At 41.8% G+C, this 23,725-nt stretch overlaps 1 protein-coding gene across 22 annotated transcripts in view; it reads right to left on the bottom strand.

Moving 5' to 3' along the window:
• Positions 1 to 23,725, bottom strand: part of ADGRL3 (adhesion G protein-coupled receptor L3) — a 530,989-nt gene that overhangs the window by 330,848 nt on the left and 176,416 nt on the right. For 20 of the 22 annotated variants that reach the window (XM_052773946.1, XM_052773768.1, XM_052773760.1 and 17 more), the window contains one exon: positions 12,081 to 12,348. The exons of the other annotated variants lie outside the window; for them this stretch is intronic. In XM_052773946.1, coding sequence (XP_052629906.1) covers positions 12,081 to 12,135 — 55 coding nt within the window. In that variant the 5' untranslated portion in view covers positions 12,136 to 12,348. The remainder of the gene's footprint in view (positions 1 to 12,080; positions 12,349 to 23,725) is intronic. 22 annotated transcript variants of the gene reach the window in all.

The following is a 23,725-nucleotide window of genomic DNA, read 5'->3' as shown; positions in this document are numbered from 1 at the left end:
ATTTATTTTACCCAATCAAATTAAGGAAAACAACTAAACTTTATTAGATTTCTTAGTCCTCAGAATTCCCCCAGAGTAATATCTAATAGTAAGATTTTTAATTGCATATGCCTGTAAGATTACAAATTGCGATGACAAGCCAGATTTCAAGTCACGTCAATGAAATGAAGGCATGTTAAAAGTCGCTTGCATTATTCCAAGTTTAGATAGACCAGCTCTCCATAGGTTTATTTATATATACAGTGTGAAAATTATATTTAAAGCACACACACATGCATACATATATAAATACACACACAAAAATAAACTCGGTGACCTGGATTTTCCTACAACTATTACAAGTAGGCATTCTTCCTTAAAACATGCTACAAATTACATATGCATAGAAGTGAGCAGCAATGCTGGCAAAATATTGTTTTAAGTAATAAACAGGACTTGGCCATGAATCTGTCTTGCAAAGTGGAGCTGTGCATCCACTGAAGGAATAAAAGGGATATCTGCTCACGGGAACACCTGTCAGCACCAGTGCTGAATGTTCCCCTCCAACAGAGGAGCAGACATGTTAGGGGAAGGGAGATGATGCATTTTGAGACATGCATGGCAAGCAGCAGCTGGCATGGTTACTACCAGCCCCGCTTTGTGGAGTACCACCCTGGTTTTCCCTGCCTGCAGAGACACTGCCATGTGGGTTTGTTTATGGCACGTTGAACCACAAAGGAGCTAAGCTCCCAGCCCCACTCCAACTCGACGACGCAACTAGCACAGCCAGTCAAACTGCCGTAATTATAAACTGACATGCATATTTCCCCCTCCACCCCACTAAAGAGAGGAGTATTACACAAGACCGACATACCAAAGCTAGTTTTCTTTTTGTCATCTGTTCTCTTGATACTAAATCAACCCCTACTGCAGCCTCCGGCATTTCAGTAATAGAAACGAACCACTGTGAATTAAAAATTGGAGACAGATCTTCAGCAACAAGAGCTGCGGGGGGGGGGGGGGGGAATCCTCACTTAAATCAGCAGCACTGATGACTGCTAACTGTTCCTAGAAGAGCTTGAAGGGGAACAGTCTCCCAAGAGAATAAGGACCAAGCACAACACTGCAGCTCTTGGGGCAGGGGAGCAGCCCACAACCTGGTCAACTCACTGCAAGCACTAAGATTTGAGAGAAGATTATGCAAAGACAAGCTCAGGGTATGTATGATCTCTTCCATGTTACACTCCAGCTTTCCCCAGAATAACCCCTCTGGGCTGAGCAGACCAGATTCAAAGTGCATTTACATGGAATCACCTACTTGCTATGGGATTTGGATCAGACCATAAAAACTCAGTATTAAAGTGTCATTTATTTACAGCTGCACATTCTGAAGATTTAAGAACAACCGACAATTTGACTGAGCTTCTAAAATCCATCAGGCATCTCAGTTACTACAGATTACAGCACAGGAGGGAGTGACAATACCTGAATTACGTATTTCTAGCCCTTACCTCTTCCTCTGCCACTCTAATGCACAGACTGACTGGGGAGGATATTTAGCATCCATGAATCTTACGTGAAATGAACTCACACCTCAGGAAGCGTAGCAAGGCACCCAACACTATCAGGCACTGCAGAAAGCAGCCAAATGTGGCAAAGCACAAGGAAATATATAAAAGTAGATGTTGGTCTGATTACAATTCCTTGGGTTTACGGCATGCATTCAATACTGCGCTGTAACTAAAAACCCACCAGCCCAGTCCTACGCTCTCTACAACGGGCAGATTGCAGCATCTATGTGGTGTTGGCTAAAAACCCATTGAGCATCCCACAGCTTGGAACAGATTCATGAGAGAACAGAGATGGTCCTGCCAGGCACTGGGAGGGATATTCAGGGGAGCTACCCAATTTCCTGGAATCAGGGAAGTTCAAAGTGGGGAAAAGCTTCTGAACTCTCCAACATGCTTTTAATTTCTTCCTTTCCCAGAGTGTCTTTCCCAGATGAGTTGCTCATTGAGCAGCAGGAAATCTCTTCCAAATTCAAATAAAACCACATTACCAAACAACATAACCAATTCAAGAAATCATGATCACTGAAGGCACCAACTGAACAACAGTGAACGTGCCGTGGGGTAATAAACATCAGATGCCTCTACGATTCATTTAACATGACTGTGGAGTTGATAAAATGAATGTTAGAGATTTCTTCTAGGGAATAAGCACTTTCATTTGCAATAAAGAGCTTCTGCTTGCTGTTCTTCCTGGGCCAAGGGTGCTCTTCCTAACAGAGTGGGAGCAGGTTAGCAGCAACTGAGAAGGCAGTGAGAGAATGAAGGTGGCTGTAATTCATTCCCTCACTCTCACTCTTTTCTCATTTTAGCTTAAAGTACTTCAACATGTCCAGCTTAAATGGATGTGAGAACTAGGGCCAGACAACCCTCAGAAGTAATTCTTTCTCTTGTTTTTTTCTCTCCAACTCCAATGGTTTAAGCTTAGCTGAAGTTACTAGGAAAAGAAACAGGAGTGACATCCCATTTGTGGGCATATTCACATCCAGAAAAGAGGTGTTACAGCTGCATGGGAAGGATGGACACATCAAGCTTTTGCACTTTCAAAACCTGGCCATGGCTCCCCACCTGCATTGCTGGAACGGGTGGTTCTGCCATAGTACTATGAAGCTACTTTGGCTGTGAAGCTGTCTTCAGGTCCTGCACTTCTCAAGTATTGGGGAAAAGATGCACAGCCTCATCCATCAAACCCCTTTACACAGCCCAGAACAGCAGGCTCTCTTCAACGCCTGGTAGCTTCCTGTCATCTTCACCCGATAAAAGCTTTATTTGGAAGTTTAGCATTAACAAAGTATTAGGTAGGATTAGCAATTAGCCAAATAGATCTCCATTTTCCCATTCAGGTAATAACACAATAGGTGAAAGCAAACAGGGAATGGGTAGGCAATCAACTCCCCTATTCATTGCGATGAGAAAAGGGAAGCTGCCCACTTCTGCTCCTCTTTCTCTACTGCACCAGCCTCATTCAACCTCAGCTTGCCCCACACCAGTCCTTTTGGAGTATCCTGCATGTTCAGGAAGGCAGGGGACAAGCTGTCTTCTCACATGAAGAGATAGCTGCAGATGTGAAAATATTCCTGGTGCTCCATGGCACCTCTGGGTATCGGCTACAGGACACCTGTAGCCATATCAGTCAGCTTTGACCCATTACATTTTTCAGTCCTGGTTGCTTGGGATTATTAACTCCAAAAGGATGTATAAAAAGATTATTCTGACGTGTGTGTTTGGAAAAGTCAGGCAGGTTTTCTCATTGGTTTGTTTGGTTGGGTTTTTTTAAATTGTTTACATCTAAAGCCAAACCATAATAATTGTATCACAGGCACTTACTGCTTACATGGCAAATTATCATGGTTTTTCACTGGGCCACTATAATATTCCTAAAACCCAGATATCCACCAAAAGTGAAACAGCCCTGGCCCCATCAACATCCTGGATCAGCTATAAGTTGCTGAAAGCATGAGTAAAACTTACTGAGAGAATAAATCCCTTGGAAGTGCCCACTTTTAATAGCTATTGCTTATTTATTCTGTGCTTAGCTATGTCAAGGACGAGTCTGGGAAAGGGCTAGGTAACAGTGCTCGCTAGCCAGGGACTACTGCAGGAGACACACACCAGGATCAGTGTGGATGAATAAACTCAACATCCTCCTGAATCCCAAGAATCCCAAGAGAATCCCAAGAAAAAGAGACAGCCAGGCACTGCCCTAGAGATCCTGTCATCTCAATGAACAGTGTGCCAAGTACATGGCTGCTCTTCATTCATTTATTTAAAAACGATTCATTGGGAAGGGGGTTTTATCCTGATAACCCTTAAGCAACCTTAACTGCATGACCTTTGCCTTTTGTCTTCAACAAAAAAGAAGAGTATTAGAGGTTTGCAGAAAGACAAAGAGAAAGAAATATTGAGAAAGATTTTTAAGGCATTCATGGCCCTTTTGTTTTTTCCTCTCCAGTACCGTCCAAGCCACTTTCCAGGTTGGCTTATTTTTCCTAACATGCAGCAGAGCAGGCATACCACCTTGGTCCCTCTGCTGCTCTTCCACACTGCCACAGACAACCCGTCCTCTATTCACTCAGCACTTGCTAGGACCAAAACCAAACGCTCTGGCTGTAGTAAGAGTGTCTGATGTGCATTTGCATAGCCTGAACTGGAAAAAGATTAGATGGCTCAAGAGACTGGTTGCAAGCTAAGGTTTCCAGATCAAATCAAGACCAGGTCAGGAACAAATAAAACTAGTCATCCTACTTAGCAACTGCTTGGCAGCTGATATGAAATGAGGAGTTAGAGTTAGGTCAGTTTTTTAGACAGCAGACGTCTGCAGCGCAACACCCATTCATTACCTAGGGTTAATAACTACAAAAATACAAATTTTCAGGATTCAACAAAACTCCTCATGTCCCAAACCTACTTATACCTCTTTGTGACAAGATCTGTGTTGTACTTTTCAATTCTGTTTTTTAAGAAGTAACTTTTCTTAAAGAAGTTCACTAACAAAAACATTTTTATAATCACAGTAAAATATAATGGGAATTAAATTATGGTACAATAATTCACACTTAGCTGCACAGAGGCCATTTGGCCTTCATCTTTGTCCCTGAATGTGCTGGGCGTGAATTACTACACTGTAATTCACATGCTGTCATGTCTTATGGCTTAATTAACACTACAAAAGAAAAAATCAGCACGCACAGAGTTGGTCACTGGAGAACAGAAACCAGTCTTGTCAGGAAACGGTTACAAATGAAACAAGCATCGGAGGTTATAGGCCTGCAGGGTAACACAAGTCCACCCTTCCTATTGCTGTGAGACCAAGCACATTTTCTACTGCTGCAGCTCAGAAAGAAACCCACATGCCCTGCCCCTATATGTCATACATGTTAAGGAGCCTGTAGGAAAGTATAACTTCCATGCATTAATTTGGGCCCTAGTCACCAGCCTTCTTCTATAGTTCAAATCCTATAGCTCCAGCTTCATTGCAACTAGAGCTGTGCTGATAGCTAAGGGTCCTATGTCCCAAGGAAAGCACGCTTTGGTACGAATGGCAAGTGAAAATAGTATAAAATCTTGTTTCCCGCCATAACACAGGAAGATGCTATGAGCAGACACACTTGCCAAACACTGAAAAAAAAAAAACATTATCAGAAAATCCCCTTAAAATCTCCTTCTTTATTTAGTGTGAAATTTAGACACAAAAGAAGTGAGTCCACACACAGATCTCTGCACTGCTTAATGGCTTAAGCAAGAATTAAATGGTGTATAGAGTCTTTGCAAGGTTGAATTTCACCTTCTATCAGCTTATAGATTGGTCAGTCATCAGATGGGGAACGTAATACTTCCAATTTTAGTACATTGTTGCTAATGAAAGCATATATATGTAGTATATATGTAGAACAGCCAGCCCCTTTTATCAGCAAAAACCTTCCTTGATAGCTTGTTCCACTATGGAAAAGGTGGCATGGCTGCAGGTAATGCAAATTGCCAAGAATAGCAAATAATATAAATATTTCAAGGATGATTAATCTTTTAAAACAATGAAGTTAGGCAGAAGCCTGGAAGTCAACTTGGCTATTTCACAACTAATAAAACACGTCTCTTGTATTTCATTTTGACTACATAAAGAGTATTGTAGTAAAAGGCAATTATCCACCATTCACTAGCTAACATAACACTTGTACAAGTATAAAAGAAACACAGTATGTATTTTAAGCAGTGACAGTATTTCCACTGTATTAAAATAGTAGTGAGGCAAATGTTCAGCTCACATTAAACAGCACTCTGTCACCAAGGACCAGCTTGCTAGCATCATATATTCCCTCAAGAAAGATAATGCTGCTTGCTTTAACAGAATCATTGTCACCAGGCAACTACCAGTGCTGTTCAGTAATAAATATTTCCACTGTTCCCACAGAAACTGGCTCGGCATCTGGACCTGCTAATGCCTAGAGAAATCAGCTTGACCTTCAGGCGCCATCTTTTCACAAAGACGCAGCCCTCCCTCACCACAGTTGTCTCCCAGAAACATCAGGAAGATGGCGCAGAAGCACAGAGGGTGAGAACAGGACAACAGACGAGGCTGTCTTCCATGCAGCTGCAATGACTTGAAAGGACTTCAAATTTCATTTTCTACTCTGCAAATGATAAATTAGTTCAGCCCCATCTCGAACTAATTCTCATACAGAGAGACAAGATGGCATCTGTCTCTAAATGCAGGAAGGTCATTTTACAGCTATGCCATAACTCTACATAAATAAATTGTCGGAGGCAACTTGGTTTTTGGAAGTTCAGAGTTGGGCCAGCAGCAACTGTAGCCCTGCCAGTTTGGTGCTATCAAGTGTCAGTAGTAGGCCTTAAGCTTCATAATAATACCAGGCTCCGGGACTTGTCAGGCTTTGTCTGAATGAGAACGTATTTTACCTTAAACTTATCTCTATCTCCAAGGTTATTTAAGAAGCTTTTGCTCCACCTGCAACTTGCTCTAGGATCAGATGGCTCCTGTCTAGCCTGTCCTAGCAAAACTACTTTAATATCAGATACTTACTGTTTGTCCTGTAATTTCAGCCAGGTTTTGGTTATATTATTGCCTAACTTGTTCTAGCTTCAGTCTTACTTAACTTTGGGCAAGCACATGGTTCTAGCCCAAAAATCGCATTGTATATCGAGAAAAAGATTAAGAAACCTAAGTAATCACAGCAATGACTAACTCCATGAATCATCAGGACGGAACATTCTGCAACCCATTAACAAATACAGCATTAAAACACATAAAAAATAACCCACAGGCAGCTGCAAGACCAATGAGGAGCAAACCCCCCCACAACTGACACCATACTTTGCCCAAGCAGGAACCAGGATACTGACAGCTCACTCTCACAACACAACTGCAGGCCGAGAACTTAGCATCAGAGGAAATAGGCAGATCGCCATGCCTGTTGATTTTATTGCATTTACAATGACCTCCAACAGAAACTGGGCAATTTGGATTATTGATTTAATCTGAGTAATAATAAGTGGTTGTCCATTTTTGGATTAGACTGTTAAAGCATAAGAGTAACAACAACAAAAAAGAATCATTCTTTGCTGCCCATCATGAAATTATGCACAGAATACAATCCTTAAAAAAAATAATTTTCAAATAAATAATAACAAAACAATCTGGTGGTATGATAAAGATCTTGGCATACAACAGGCCTTCAGCTCTTTTCCAAAGCCTAAAATAAGTTACTTGTTTGGAGACATGCAAAATTTCACCCCACAGCGATCACTATGGTATTCTTCCTATCCTGCTCTTAACAGCATGCAGTTCTGAATCCTTTTATTTCTATTATTATTTTTGTCCAGCAGTCTGGAAGTTTTAAACCTCAACTCTCAGCCACACATGAGCATGAAGCAATGTGACAGAGCAGGTGTACGTCTCTCCAGGCTCGCAAACTGAGCTGCTGCCTGTCATGTCTGTCTTATTTCGGGTGAACTTTGACAGTGTTCATTTGTGGGTAAAGAGAAATCTACTCTGTTTGGGGTCAAGGGGAGAAAGGCTAAGGAAGATGAGAACAGCTGCTCATTCCAGAAAATGCCTCTGGGAAATCCACCCATTACAGGCAAAGAGGATCAGTTTGCTCAGGTGTACGTGGGGGGATGGAAGCCAAGGAGCACTTTCCTGAGGGTCCAGGCCTTCAGATGCTTTGGGAAAAGCTTCCAAAGAGGGGCAAAAAGGAGGCAGGAGCGCAAAAGCCCTGTTCATAGCAGAGCCCTTGCAAAGGATGGCAAAACCTTTGGTTTTGTTGATGTTGATGATGGTTTTTTGTTTGGTTGTTTTTTTATTCCCTAGCATTGTTGCTTTCTATCTTGGCTAATTCTCTAATTTTGTATAACAGGTTTAGTTTTATCCAACAGATAGATTTACAGGCTTTGCCAGAGCTTAGAAGAGGGGACAGATTTCTGAGGGCTTCCATGCTGGTCCGAGTTGTGCTGTCTATGCAAGCTGTAAGCTTTTTTCCATTCAAGTGAAGGGCAACAGTAAAGAAAGCATCCACTACTCAAATCTGGTATTATCTTAAGTATTTCACATTGTTTCAGTTTTTTGTGAGCTATGATTCAGAGCAGTCCAAGCAAAACTAGACAGTACAGTGCCTGTGCATTTAGGATACAGCAGATTAACATCATCACTGAGAAACTGCAAGGATTCATGACTTTTCCCCCCTTTCATTATTTCTACAGCTTATCAACAAGATGACATTGTACCAGGGCAGTATCCTGGAAGATTACTTTTCATCTTGTGGATCACTGAAGTCATACACCCTTTGACTCCACACCTGTCATCACAACCCAAGACACACAATATACTCCAAAAAATGAGACTGCAAAAAAAAAAAAAAAAAAGCCCCCTCAAAAAAAAACCCAAACAACAAAACAAAAAACAAACACACAAGCAAATTTATGAGATCACTGGCCTAAGAAACATGTCTATAATGTAGCTACTACTCCAGATGAAGAGACTGTGTCAGGAAACTCAGAAAGGGAATGAGATGCAGCGAGGTCAGTCTGTAAAAGTAGTTCATATCAACTCCAGCAGTGACTACAGGACAGGAATCATTCCAGCCCATGCAACAGGAACTCAAATGCTTGAGTCCTGTTAAACATAAAATATGAAAGCCTTCTGCATGCAGTGAAAGGGAATTATTAAAAAGGGGGGGGGGAAGCAGGGCTTAACTAGACTATTTTTATATGCAGGGTGAGGCTGTGGCATGTGTTTAAACACACATATACGGTCTTCAGGCTAGCAGGAACCTCTGCATTGATACCAGCTTGCCAATCACTTTAGACAGCCTTCTGCAGTTGCTTGCAGGGAGTGGGGCAGAAAGGGAGAGCACCTGAAAACCATCAGATATTCAGTCTCTGATTTCAAAGCCTTGGAAGTCCCATTAGACTATTTATTCTGACCTTCGATACAACTCTGATTTTTAGGCACATATCCTTCAGTCCCCCCCATGGGAGACTGGATGGGTTTGACTGTCCAATGGTAGCTGTTACCAAACATACTAATTGAACATCATATCACAAAGCTAAATGGCAGTCTTCTCCTTCCATTTAGTATCAGGAACATACCACCCTCAACCAACCAGACACATGCTCAGTACCTGCTTCCCCCAAGAAAGGCAACAGGCCAAAGTTTTGAGATGGTAGGTGCATCCTGGCCAATCTTAGAGATAAAAACAGGGAGAACCAAACCAAGTCCTTTGGCTCAGACCAAAGGTCTTCACTCTCCACTGTTCAAAGGTGGCTGTGAGCCTCTACCGGACTTTCACTAGTAATTTATAGGGATCAGATAACACATGTGTGTTGGTTGGATGTGTGGTGGTCAGATTTACTGCCATTGACGGCTACAAAAACATAAGAGATGATAAGAGATGCTCAGAGCATTTAGCAACTATGACTGCAAATAGGAGCTCCTGAACCCTTCAGCACTTCATGAAACCTGGCAACTTACTTCTGGGGCCTACATTTGGGTTTCTCATATCAAAAAACCCCACCAGGCCTCAAAATCTTACTCCACAGAATTAAACGTGTTAGATTTCACTTATCAGACATTTTCCTGGCTGACAAAAAGACCAGCAGCTACCCTGTACTTTGTAGAAGAACATAAGGGTAGAAATATTTCCAGGCACCTAGATTCTACATCTCTGGTGTTTGCTCATCTGTAGCATAATACAACTCCAAGGATACTTGTGATACTTCCATTTACTGCAACTACCAGGCAGGATTTTCCAGCTACAGTGGCATTGTGAATTTAAAAGAGAACTGCCAGAGGCATATTTAAATTGTTAATTGCTTTAACTGTTAATATTGTTTAATTATAAAGATTTACAAAACATTTACCATTTAACTTTTCTGGAGAAGAATAGAGAGCACCTTTCCTAATAGCTCTTTCATTCCACCCCAACTGGTTGGTTCAGTTTAAATATTCATTCTAATTTTCAAGTCAGCGAGGAGTTTTGCTTGAAGAATTGTAGTACAGATAACCTTTGTGCCCAAAGGTGTTATAAGTGATATGAGGATACAGGTTGTGCCCTATAGATATGTTCAACCAATGACACATATTTCATTTTTTAACCTCCTTCACTGTAAAATTTTGCTCTAATGCCTTACCACATACACAGTGCATGTAAAGAACAAAAATTCTGATGAATATTTTAAAAGCAGCAGCCCACAGCCTATATACAGGGAGTCATGTTATTTACAAACATGCTCCCACTGACCCGTAATTAAAATGAGATCCTTGGTGGAGCTCACCTTCCATTTAGGCATCAGGAAAATCAGACAACCAGATTTTCCAAAGCTCTGCTCTGAGCATTCAGCAACTATCACTGCAAATAGGAGCTCCTGAACCCTTCAGCACTTGTAAAACCTGGCAACTTACTTCTGGGGCCTGCATTTGGGTTTCTCATATCAATAACAACCCCAGGCCTCAAAATCTTACTCCAAAGAATTAAACGTGTCAGATTTCACTTAACATTTTCCTGGCTGATAAAAAGACCAAATTTTTTTGCTAAAGCTCTGTATTGGGTTTGCATGGCAAGGTTTTGGTAGCAGGGTGGTTACAGGGGTGGCTTCTGTGAGAAGCTGCTAGAAGCTTCCCCTATGTCTGATAAAGCCAATGCCAGCCGGCTCCAAGACAGACCCACCACTGGCCAAGTCTGAGCCCATCAGCAACAGTGGTAGTGCCTCTGGGATAACATATACAAGAAAGGGAAAAAAGTTGCTGGGAAACAGAAACTACAGCCAGAGAGAGGAGTGAGAACATGTAAGAGAAACAACCCTGCAGACACCAAGGTCAGTGAAGAAGGAGGGGGAGGAGGTGCTCCAGGCACCGGAGCAGAGATTCCCCTGCAGCCTGTGGGGAAGACCATGGTGAGGCAGGCTGTCCCCCTGCAGCCCATGGAGGTCCACGGTGGAGGAGATACCCACCTGCAGCCCGTGGAGGACCCCACGCCAGAGCAGGGGAAGACTGAGGAGTCCTCCCCCTGAGGAGGAAGGAGCAGCAGAAACGATGTGTAATGAACTGACCACAACCCCCATTCCCTGTCCCCCTGCACCACTGTGGGGGAGGAGCTAGACAAAATTGGGAGTAAAGTTAAGACTGGGAAGAAGGGAAGGGTAAAGGGAAGGTGTTTTTAACCTTTGGGTTTATTTCTCATTATCCTACTCTGATTTGATTGGTAATGAATGAAACTGATTTCCCCAAGTTGAGTCTGTTTTGCCCGTGACAGTAATTGCTGAGTGATGTCCCTGTTCTTACCTTGACCCTGCCCAGCTGAGGAGGGGAGTGATAGAGCAGCTTTGGTGGACACCTGGCATCCAGCCAGGGTCAACCCATCACAAGCTCATACATCCCTGCAGCACTGCGGCTGTGCCCAATGCTACTGGCTCAGTTCTCAGATGAAGCCTAGCTGTGCAGCATGGTGCTACACCTAATGACTCCACGTTGCTGGGTGGATTACACAGCGTATCAGGCTAAGGCAACTATACAGGTTTTGGTTCTTCTCAGCTCAGGGTCATCGAGATTATGGGAGCCTCTGTCTTTCAGCAGAGCATGGTAACATCCACTGCAATGCTTGAAATCACAGTCTAACATGATGGTAAGTTCCCACCCTGGAGCTGTGGCTAAAGGGGAACACGCAGCCCCTTACTGAGCATTATTCACTGAAGGAAAATTCATTTCCATGCAGAGGCCAGGAGAGACAGTCCCAGTGACACACAGCCAACAGAACAGGTTTGGGCATGAGGAAGAAAGTCTGTTTTAATGTAGCAGTTAAACTCAATAACAGAAATCTTTATGTGTGACCAGAGTTCTTTGTTTCAGGACTTAACTAGTCATAATGTAGCCTGGGAATTAAAAAACCTGGGGTGGAAGTGGGGAGAGAAATCAACATCCTGGAAAAAAACCACACCATTAGGTAAAAGACATAGACAAAATCCTTGCTATTTTCCATTCTCTCTTCCCTTCCCACAGGCAAATTTACACCATCTCTCACTCACCATGGGCTAACGGTGTTAAGAGCATTGTGAAGAACAGCAGCTGTGATGACCACATGACTGTGAAGGAGGGCTTGAAAGTATCCCAGCAAACGAGGGTTCAAACAAAATAAGGTGAGCGTCCTCCTGCACTTGCTTCCAACACTTCAACTGTTGGCCTTCAATTCACATCCAAAAGGGGGGGGGAGGGGGAATCAATCAAAAATAATAATAATAATAATAATAGTAATAGTAATAAAAAATCCCACAGTCAGTATCCAGAGTCTGAGACCTATAAATGAGAAAGGAAAAAAAATGCAGTTAGTAAAACAATAAGATAGATGTTTTCAATCAAGTCTTGCTGTGTTTCTTTCCTGCCAACAGCTGTAAAGGCAAACGTGTCTTCCCTCCCTCCCCCCAGCCTTTCAGATGTATGCACATTCCTATGTACAATAGGAATTAAAATTTGTCCCTGTGCAGAGAGCCAGTTTGTGCATCACTAATGCTTTGCTTCCTCTCTCAAAACAGGGCTTAAGACAGCACTTTTGAACAATGATGCCCACAGGTCCAGAGAGTCCACAGGTTTGAAAATTGACTAGAAAAAACAAGCCCATATGTATTACATTGTATCCTACATACACCTGACTTCTAAAACAGCCTGCAAAGCTCCTGAAAATGTTTGGGTGTCTATAAATCACAAGCCAACAGAAATTCCAGAGCTGAAATGGGTTTAACTGGTGCCTAGGCTCTGTAGTGATCTCTTAAACAGAAAGAAGTTTCCACCCCAGCCACTTCTTTTCCACCTAAATCTCTCAAATACAGAGGGGCCAAAGAGTAAATGCAAGCTCCTGAAAGAGCACACTTCCCAGCATGCTGGCAAGTCAACATGCTGCTGACAGAAGAGGTCACTTCGCCACTTGGTCTAGGGCATACCTGTGAGCACGCATGGGAAGCGCAGTGCTTTAGGAAAAAATTCAACTCAGAGCTGTGACAGAGCTGCCTTCCCTGGCCTGCCTCCCCCTTCCCTTCAAGCAGAAACCTTTTTTCAATATATGTAAACAAATCCACAGGAGCTTGGCTGGTCGCAATGTAGCAGGGTAAGACAACAATCCCACTTTCTCTTTAACCTCCTGCACACTACCTAATGCAGGTGGACACGCTGGCCAAAAATTATCTATGCAAATACCTGCTACGTGTCCTGAACAACTCGGGCAGAAACAGAGCCCAGTGCTTCACCAGGTAGCCAGGCATTGCACTCTTCTCTTCTGCTAAGACCTTTCACTCCCTTTTGCGTTTCTCCCGGGCCTCTGCTGTTGAGGCTGATGCCAAGATATCAGGCAGTGGGATCAGTAATATGGTTTGGGAGTATGTCTGCTGACGATATGCCTAAAAGCCTCTTTATCCCCCCCATTTGAGGTGTCCAGCATGGCTTTTAATCACTGAACCAGGCTTTGAACCCAAATAGAGCCTAAAAGTCACCCACAGCCTATAGCTACTTTCTATGGTAACTGCCAGTGACTCAGTCACTCACTCTTTGTCAAGCTCCACAGTTATTCATTGTGGGATTAAAAATAATGGTCTCATCCATCCCACACACTTACAGGAAAGCATGGGGAAATCCGAATCCATACTTGAATAGAAACAGTCACTCGTTTAATTGGAGAAAGTATTCCAGCTTCCCATAATTTTCATCTCTCAAGAAGAGGCTAGATGACCACAGTGACTCAAACTTGGCAGAAGAAGAACAACTATACAGAGCTAAACCATGGCATCAAGTTTGAGACTTAGCTTCCCACTGACTTTGAAATGATGATAAAATATGAGGAATTGAAAAGTACTTTGCGTATCTGTTTTGAACTCCCTAGACTCTACAGCCTTCACAGCACTGGTCTAATTAAAAATCTCTCCAAAAATCTCTGATCAACAGAAGTTATTCTCTGGGCAAAGAAGCTGTTTTTGCCAACTTTTGTTCTTACCCAAAACCTAGTTTGAGCCGAAAAACTGTGCTGCATGCCATTGTGATGTGGGTATATTTCTGAAACTCCAGCATGACAAACTGGCCTTTGTTTTGCCTCCTATCTTTGCTGATCAACTAAATCAAACCCCACATTGTTTAGACCCAAAGTCTATAAGGAAGCTGCATTTTTTTCTGATAAATATATCTGCTTGCACTGCCAAGATTTTATTCTCCCACTCTACTCTCCTCCCCGGTCTATCCCCACAATTTGTTCATTCAAATGTAGCATTTAGTTTCCAAAGCTTTTTCTTAGCTCTGTGACTGCAGTGACTAAAAAGCCCAAGGTCAACATGCACTCAAGTGGCTTCTTTATAGACATCCTAGAAATTAAAACTTTGCTCAAGCTGGGACTAATCAGAATGGTCACTATTTAAAGCCTGTTTTGACAAGACTCATGAATATTTTAAATCATACATTCTAAACAGCAATCAAGTTTTCCATTTATATTTTAGGAGGCTACCAGTACCCACCAAACTACACCACTGGCCATTATTTATGCATACTTTTTCTACATCCTCTGTAAAGTTTTAAAAGTGAGAAGCTTTTTATGCTACAAAATTTGAAAAGGCATACAGAGATGGAGGAAAGCTATCCAAGCTCAGGTACACCTCTCTGAAGCAAAAGCCAGCCACGCAGTGAAGGAGTGGAGGTCTGTTTTCTGATTTTTATTTAAGCTGAATCAAGTTTTGGATAATCTAAATCTGTTAGAAAGAGATAACATTATGGTGCAGTAGAAGCTTTTTGGGTGTAAACTCAGGAAGTCACAAATTAATTATGCTACCTATCCCAAAGAAGGGATAATTGTCAACAAAATATTTACACAATGGCCTTTAAAATTGTTTTTATCTGTTTATATATTTCTGTAGGATAGGATTCAAGGATTTTTTCTATAGTCTCATGGGCTGGGGCTGAAACGAGCAAAAAGATTCACCTGCCCTCTGCAGAGTCCAAATGCTAATTTTGGGAACTAATGTCTTACAACGACCAGAACCCCAAATAAACATTTTATCCTACTAGAAAGAGCATTATCCAGACACGAAGCTCCTATGCAAAACAGAGACGATAGGAGTAGCTCAGCATTATGCACCATTTACTCCAGCTGTAAATCTGGCCCAATATCCCAGCCCTACTTTCCTTCCTGCCAGAGTAGAACAAGCCAGAGACACAGCCTGTCAGGTTGTGTACACAACTGGCACAACCTTGCCCTTAAGCCTGCTCCTACAAAGACTTTGGCCCCTTAGGTTTAAAGTCATGCAAAAATCTTAACAAATCCACAATGTGTCTGGAGAAATGCCAAAGTTGTTTAACAACAGGGGGCACCACTACATTAACCAGACACATTGTAATGCTACAAAATTCTGGGTGGTTTTGTATTTCATGTAATCAAATAATCAGTGTGTTTGTGAACTGGCTATCTGCAGGGAAACAGCTAGATAGGAAACAAGTAGAGCAACCCTTTTTCTTAATGGTCACACAACTCCTCTCAAGCAGCATTATGAGATGCAGAAAGAGGCCTGCAAAACAAAATTCACTTAATCTTTGGATTACCTCCAGGTACAGTACAGCCAAAGAGACAAACTAGAGCACATATCTGTGAACTGTTCAGAGTGTTACATTTGTTGATGCAAGAAAGGGATATACCATCACAGTGAAAAATTTAAGGGCTACGCTTGACCTAAGGGGTTTGGACTTGAACCACGAAAATGACACAGCCTGCACTGATTTAAAAGAAAGTTCTTCTGCTCACTGACCTTTCTGCCCATAGGGCTGCCCCTGACACCCTCACGGTCTGATCTGCTGCCAAGCATCACCCGAACCTGATTTGCATGCTGGCAGTTCCCAAAAACCCAACTCAAAGTGGTACTGACAGAATAGGAGAAAGTCAAAGGAAACTAAGGCCTTGTGGTGAAGAGATGAGCAGTGAAGTATTCGTCAAGGCGTTGTTCATAAAAGAGCATTATAGATATACTGACAAACTCAACATCTACCCAAGTCTGTTCTTCAGCAGTTGATGTCAAGCAGCACATGGAGCATTTTCTGAGCTCATCTGTCAACAATCTACAGGGAAGGTGAAAAAGAAAAGGAAACTAGTTCATCTGGTGAGTGAGCAGATAGGCTGAATTCAAAGTAGAATTTAGAGCAGCACAAGCCAAACTTGTCAGAAATCCACTTAATTACTGCCTTCCTCCAAACATGACCATTTGTACCTGCACAAAGCTGGACATTCACATGGCAAAAGCTGCCTTCCTCAGGTATCTAGCATTTTCCAGGCAGTTGGGGTACAGCCATAGGAGGGGCAAGAGTGTTTTACGAGGGGGCTCATTAGCAAAAGCCAGATAGAAATGCCCTGGGTTTTCTATCCAGTTTTACTTGCAGCAATTTTCTCCCCACCCCTGAAAATGTGCATAGTAAAACTAGCTTAAATCAGTGATGCAAGGATTACTTTATATAAATATTCCTGCACTTATCTCCTCCTTTGACAGAAGTTGCTTACTAAGTAGAAAATAAGTGTGATGTTTCAAACATGTATTGATAAAATCCACTATTTACAAGGGAAAAATTTTGGAAGTAATTAAACTCCTTGAAGCTGATGGGCCAAGCCGGAACCCTGGATGCAATTCCCCATTCTCAGCATCTGCTACTTGAGACATTTTATTCTAGACAACATTTTCAGAATTTCACTAAAAGAGGGAAGAGAAATAACCCCAGCAAGGAAAATGATAACATGCAATATCTGCAAAAGTAAATTAACTGCAATTTAACATCAGAAAATGTCTTTTAAGTAAAAGAATGACCTATGTTGCCACTGCCATTATGAATGGCTAAACAAAAGAATTGCTGCAATACATTTGGTCAAGAGTTGTCTGCAAAACACTTTTTTTTGTTTATTTTTTGCAACATTACTAAGGAAGAAAAGTGTTGCTGCCCCTCCCACATCTTTCCACCTTTACCCTATTTCAAATCCTTTTCCCTGTCAGGTACTCAGTATGTGGCTCCATGGTCACTTTGCAGTGGCAGCAACACAACCTGCCATGTAAAAGGTCACACAAACATTACTGACTGTATAATGCAGGGGGAGCAGGGCAGGAGCAGGCTGCATTCAGGGCGTTTCAATGGAACCACATGCACCTTCACTCCTAGCCACTCACTGAAGTTACCACTACAGGGACATGGTTATTTATGGGCAGATTTTTCCATGAGCGTTTTTAAGAAGTCAGGAATACGTTTCTGAGACATAAACTGAATTGTCCGTGAACTTTTATCTGTGTCTGCATTTAGCCCAGGAGAAGGTTCATCCTATACTGCAAATGCTCATAAAGTCAGAGTTCCCACACAGCTCAGGAAAACAGGCTTTTGTTTCTCAAAATATCAAATGGCAGCCACAGCTTTTGGCTCTTCATTTCAGGTTTTAAGTTTGCTAGTTGTGATGCACTGCAAGAGACCCAGTGAGCCTTCTTAGGGTGAGTGGACTCACCAACTTGTGATTCAACCTCCTCACATCTATGTCCTCTTCCTGTACCGCAGACCCTGTTCCCATTCTCTCTCATGCCTCTGCTGGGGCTGTGAACTCAGAAGGAAACTCCTCAACCCTCTCACCCCATATGCACATAACTACAAGGTATTTCCAAGTCCCTATTTCCAAGCAAGGTTTAAAACAAGCACTTGCATCTCTGCCCCTAATTGCACATTCCTGTATATTAACATTCATTTCATCTATATTGTTTGAAAACCTAAGACCATTCTGCCCTTTACTCCTCCTTTATATCTTACATAGCACTCTGAGAATTAATTTTAAAAACCTTAAAAGCAAGCAACAATGGCAATAACGTCCAATAAGTTTGTGTTCACCCTAGATTCTCAGGTACCACTGCAGTGCTACTTACGCTTCCCTGAGAGAAGCAGCCAAGGCAGCAAGGAACCACTGTCAGCTCAAACTAAGCCTCATCAACCACCTGTTTAGGCTATAATTCAAAGTGACAAAGAACTCTTTAGATATACTACAGGATTCACTGCAAAATAACTCTCAAGTGTTAACTGAGTTAATTCATTTCAGATTAATCAAGCCTTTGATAAGAGCACACCTGAATACAGACCAGCTGAATATAGTGGCTTTTCTTTTCCTGTGTAGGTGAAATAGAGGCTTTTGTGCTTTTCCAAAGGTCAAAAGGGGAACTTGAGCTATCAGCTGCTGTCGGTTTTCCGATTCAATCCAGGATCAAAGCAATTTCAGCAGAAAATTATAACCAAACTAAAAGTGAAGCTACTTACACATCTTGTGACTTCACATGGGAAAATGGAGAGAAGGAACGGAGAGAAAACGAAGAGTCTTGGAAATATGGTCCAGAAGCTTAGAAAGATTGTACTGAATTGTATTCATGAATATCACAGCTACTGAATGCTTCAGCCTTTCTTTAAGTGCCTGCTGGTTATCCCCGGCAATATACTTCATTAGAGATTTAAAAGAGGAAGGTACATCATTCTCAAGGTCCCTGCATGTATGCAAATATATGATAACATATGCAAAATTTCAAAAGGTGCAGGGTATCATCCGAGGATGTGGTAAAACATGCAAATGTTTGTATTGCATTACCACCCCTAGATAAGCGGGCTTTCTGAAAAGCGATTAGGGAAAACTTTGTACTCTCACTGGTTAAGCACTACCTGCTAAAGCAGCTCTCAGCTGGCAAGAAGCAAGTCAGCCCCCTCCACCACTCCAAACCCATCAGAGGGAAAAAAAACCTACAAGTCTTAGGAAAAGCTATGCAGCTCTTCACACAAGATGCACAGCACCATAAACTTCTGACCAACTGAAACAATCCTATTTCACCATCATATACAGCAATTATTACAATAACATTCTGCAAACTTTTGGGGAGGTGTTAAGATCCTTGAAAATTTATTTACCTACATAATAACGCCACCTTCCTCAAATGTTTTAGTTTGTAGCACATCTTTATAAAGGGAAAATAATACATAGACAAGCATTCCTCACAGTATTGCCAACAGTTACGATTTCATTGCAAAACTCTCAGTATGTGGCAGCTCCTTGCAATAATGAAAATTTCAGCTTTCTTTTCAAGTAAATTTCTCCTTACAGAGAAAAGCTGAAAAATAGGACCCAAATGCAGCTCAGAGGCTTAGTAAACCAGTGGTAAATAAACATAACTCAACATATTTATTTGATGTGAAATTCACATGACTTTTAATCAAATCTCATAATTTTTTCTGTGAATGATTCATGGTGTTGAAAGCCTGGGTTTGACAATACTCTTGCAATGCTTATTTGCATTCCACAGAGCCTTTGGCAATTCTTCTGTGACAAATAAAACATGTGGTGCATGCATTGAAAAATGGAGACAAGCTTATCACCAGGGTCAGCATAATTGTAACTTCCCTTTGCTACCATTAGTAGAGTTTGTATTTTGAGGCATCGCCTCTCCCTTACATACCAGCCCCATTTATTCAATTGTCTTATCATAGCTATAATTGTGACAGCACAGACTCTGCATTGGGTCTTGCTTTAACCTGAGGAAGTGACAGCCTCCAAGGAGAAAATTAGCCAAAGGAAATGACAGAAAATTCCGAGAGTACAAATAGTACACCTTTAAGTGAAATGGGATATTGGGACCAGAGGAGGAATACTCCTAAATGCCTCTGGATGCAGCCTTTAAAATAATTTTCAATATTCATTTATCCACCCTGTCTCTTCCTTCCCACTCTCTCTGCCTCCTTCATACCACCTCTAATTTTCTTCCTTTCCTCCTCCTGGCAGGGAAGGACCTCTTTAACTTACATTGCCCAAGAGTGTCCAGCAGCTGCAAACATAGAGGGACAGAAGAGTTTAGTACCATTTGCCATGACAGCAAGATTGGGTTTTGAGGGTGGGTTTTCTTCCTGGGGGTGTAGGGAAATGCAGGTGGGGGCCATTTCTCATTTGCCTGCAGTTCATCAGGAGGCAGCCCAAAGCCCATATAGGTAGGCTCCATCTCCCTGTACATCAGCCAGGAACAGGAGGATGGTACACAGGCTTTCAGAGCTGTTTGCTCCCCAGAAGCGGTATATATATGCCAGAGAAGAATCTTACTTGCAAAGATGATGGTGAACCCTTTTTTTGTGGGCCCTGCAATTCAGAAAAGGGGGAAAGGGACTGCCTTATGTTCACCTCTTGGCAGAGCCCAGTTGGCCCCACAGCTCTTTGGATATGAAGGTTAAACGGCAGAGTTAAAGACGTCAACAGCTACAGAGAATTGAGCACTGCTGAGCTGAAGGAGAAAGCCTGGCCTCTACAATGGCTTGTTTCACGGGGCCTGCAGCAGCAGGAACCTCACAGACAGCAACACGTGAGCCAAAGTACCAGGGTCACAACTGCATTTGTCGTATGAAGCAGTACTTTTGACAATGCTGCATTTCCTCAGCCTTTGACTTACTCCAGCTCCAGTCACTACTCACACATATAACTACATGCAGTAATAAAAAAGGGGAAGAATACCACTTGACTGAGCAATTGCAGTGAAAACAGCAGCAAAGCTGTAATCTATTTCCTATCTGTAAAATGTGTCTCCAGTGCCTTTTTATTCTGTCTTGCTTACCATTCCTTTCTCAAATGCATGGTAACAGATATTACTTGTTTTGCACTAAGAAAGTGCAATTTCCTTCACTTTTTGTGCTGATTAGGAAATTAACAGGCAGTATAAGCAAGGTTAATGGCTTTTCCCATTTAAAATGTACTACTCTTGAAAGAATTAGAGTAACAACAAGAGATCACCTATACACACAACTCTATGCACACACGCACACTACCAAATGAAACAGAAAATGCTAGCAAATGAGATTAATGGCAAGAGCCAGGTGAATAACACGTTTTTACAAGAAAGTTATCTAGGAAAAAGTTAAGTTTAATTGTCTTTCAGATCTGTTATGATGTAATAAATGTCTATTAATGTTTAGCAGCAAATTGGGTTTTAATGATCATTGCTATTTTTGGCTGGTGGGTGACATGTAGTTTAAATATAAACCAGATTTATGTTTTACACCAGGATGACTTTCTTGGATGACTCTCCTTGACTTAACCTCTTCACACCCCACAAGACATTTAATATAATTTTATTTCTAATAGACTGTGAGCCAATAGGATCATATTTGCTACTACTGATGTTTTCAATGAGAAATAAAATCAATGAGGTTTATGCTGAAGATAAGTGTAAGTGATTAGTTAAGTGTAAGTGGCTTGGAAAAATATTAGGAAGGTTACATTATTCAACAAAATGATGCAAATTAAGGAGTCTGGATAGAAGTAAAAAATCTATGAAAAACTCCTGACCTTGCTGTGTTGGAGAAATCTTAGCTAGAATTTGTTCTTTTGTGGGCACTCTCAAAAATGAGGATTAGTAGGTGAGAAACTTCTCTCATTTTTCAACACAAGCAGTCAACCTTAAGCATTCATACCTACAATTAAAAAAAAAAAAAATCTTCTTAGACCTAAAGACAATAGAGCAGCCCAGTGGGTTGCTAGGAGAAACACAAAACAACACTTGATGTAGTATAGAAAGAGCAGGAAAGCAAGGCAAAGACCGTCCATAGACTGACTGGGAAAGCAAGACAGTAACCCAGAAGCAGCATTCTCCATCATAAAAAAGCAGGAGATGTGCATGCAGAAGAACAAATGTTGCATCTAAATTTCTAGGTGTGGTATTTTCCAGTGAGCTACATACACCGGACTAATAGAAAAAGCAATAGGGCAAATAACAGAACAAAAAGTATTTACAGTTCCCTACAGCAAATGACTGTGTAGTAATAACAAAGAGCCCGTTTTTCCGCATTTTACCATGTTAATGACTTCTGTTGCACATTAATCAAGAGTCCAGCCTCTTTGATCTTTGGGGGGGGGGGGGGGGGAAGAGAGATTTAATTACTGCACTCATTTTCTGCACAGATACTTCTGTTATTTTTTATATTCTGCTAACAGAGGTCACCATCTAACCCAAAACCTAGTTATGGAAGGTCCTGGGCATTCTCACAGTAAAACACAGCTTTCCTCCTCCTTCCCCTTTCCTCCCTCATATTATCCAATCAACAAAGAATAGGAAGAAAACACTCTTTTGCAGAGAACAGAGGTGTAGAGAGATGGTGGCTGGTGATTTCCATGTGTGCCCTTCAACTCTGAAAACAAGCTTCAGCCAGTAAGTGGACTATTTCCAGCTGACTTGGATAACAAGTGGTAAATACTCAACATTTCCTTAATCCCTGTAGAAGCAGCCCTTCCAATGAGAGCAACTGAACCCATCCAATCTCTGATGAAAATATTTACCCCACCCCACCCCCCAGCAATTTGCAGTTGCCTTAGCTTTGTCCCTCTCCAAAGGGGTACTCTTGAGATCTTTTAGGCTAGCGGTGAACTCAGTCTCTTCCCAAACTACTATTTCAGCACCAAAGCTTGATTAGCAAACTGGATAGCAAAGCTCCCATTGAACCTTATGGAAATGAGGTAATATCCTCAGCATCCCTCTCATCACCTTCACAACACTGGACAGCAAGACTACAGCCAATCTTGTATAAAATCCTGCTAAACCCCTGTCCAGTGAAAAAGTGAGAGCTCAGCTATGTGTGAAGGTACTCTGGTGTCACTACAAGTCAGCAGTCCCCCCTCAAACACAAAGCTGACAGACTGCAACTTCTTTGGTCTCCTTCCTAATGAGGAGCATCATATAACTATACACAACAGCAATTTGCAATCCAAAGGAGCCACTGAACTACAGCTGGAAGTTAACACTTCTCTTGGTACTAGAAAGGAAACATTTTATACTAGAAACTCTGGATGGATAAAATATTTATATAATACAGATCACACACGGTTCTCTTTTTCCTTTTGAAGTGAAACAAGGGCCAGATATTTCCAGCTGAAACTACAAGGGGGATCTTAACTAAAGAGAACATTTAAACCCGGCTGGAATTTCACCAGGAGTTCCCAGCTGAAGCCTCCGCTCTTGGATTGCGACCTGGCATTGCCAAGATCCACATGGTGACCAGTTCTTCTCCAAAAGGACTGGCCCCCTAATTCATGCAAATGTATTTTTAGAGGCAAAATACTTGCTTTTTGCAAAAGAAAAGCAAGTTTTGCAAAAGAAAAGCTTAGTCCAGTAAGCACATGTGCTTTTAAAGGGTACTATAAAGTTCTAAACAATAAAACGTTTGGGTGGGTGAAAGGCTAAAATTAATTAATTCCTTGAGTGCTTTCTTGCAGAAATTAATTGAGAGGACAATTGGGACAAACGTGCTTTTTAAGAGAATTGTCTTGGGCATCTGAGTAAGGAATGCAAGACACTTGCCCTATTTTCATGCCTCATAGCTGAGCATCACTAGCAACCAGCCAAAAGAGGAAATACACCTGTTTTGAAATTTGCCAATCTAAAATGTGCCTGGGTCGGTAAGCCTCAAGTTAAATACATTTCTTAATGGCCTATTACATAGTAACAGCCACTAAAAGATACACAGGAAAATTGAAGGCAGTTCTTGCCACAGAAGGTTATCTAAGGTCCCAGAAAATGATGCAGTATTGGGGAGGGGGGGAGGAGAGGAAATCCCTAAACCAAACCCTGGAACTTTCTCAGTGCCTTTTTCCCCAAGTAAACCTACTCCTACTTGACTCCCCCTA

This window comes from Harpia harpyja, chromosome 2 (assembly GCF_026419915.1).
Source record: "Harpia harpyja isolate bHarHar1 chromosome 2, bHarHar1 primary haplotype, whole genome shotgun sequence".
Taxonomy (NCBI): Eukaryota; Metazoa; Chordata; class Aves; order Accipitriformes; family Accipitridae; genus Harpia; species Harpia harpyja.
The sequence above is the reverse complement of the archived record's forward strand: the minus strand, read 5'-3'. Positions and strand labels throughout refer to the sequence as shown.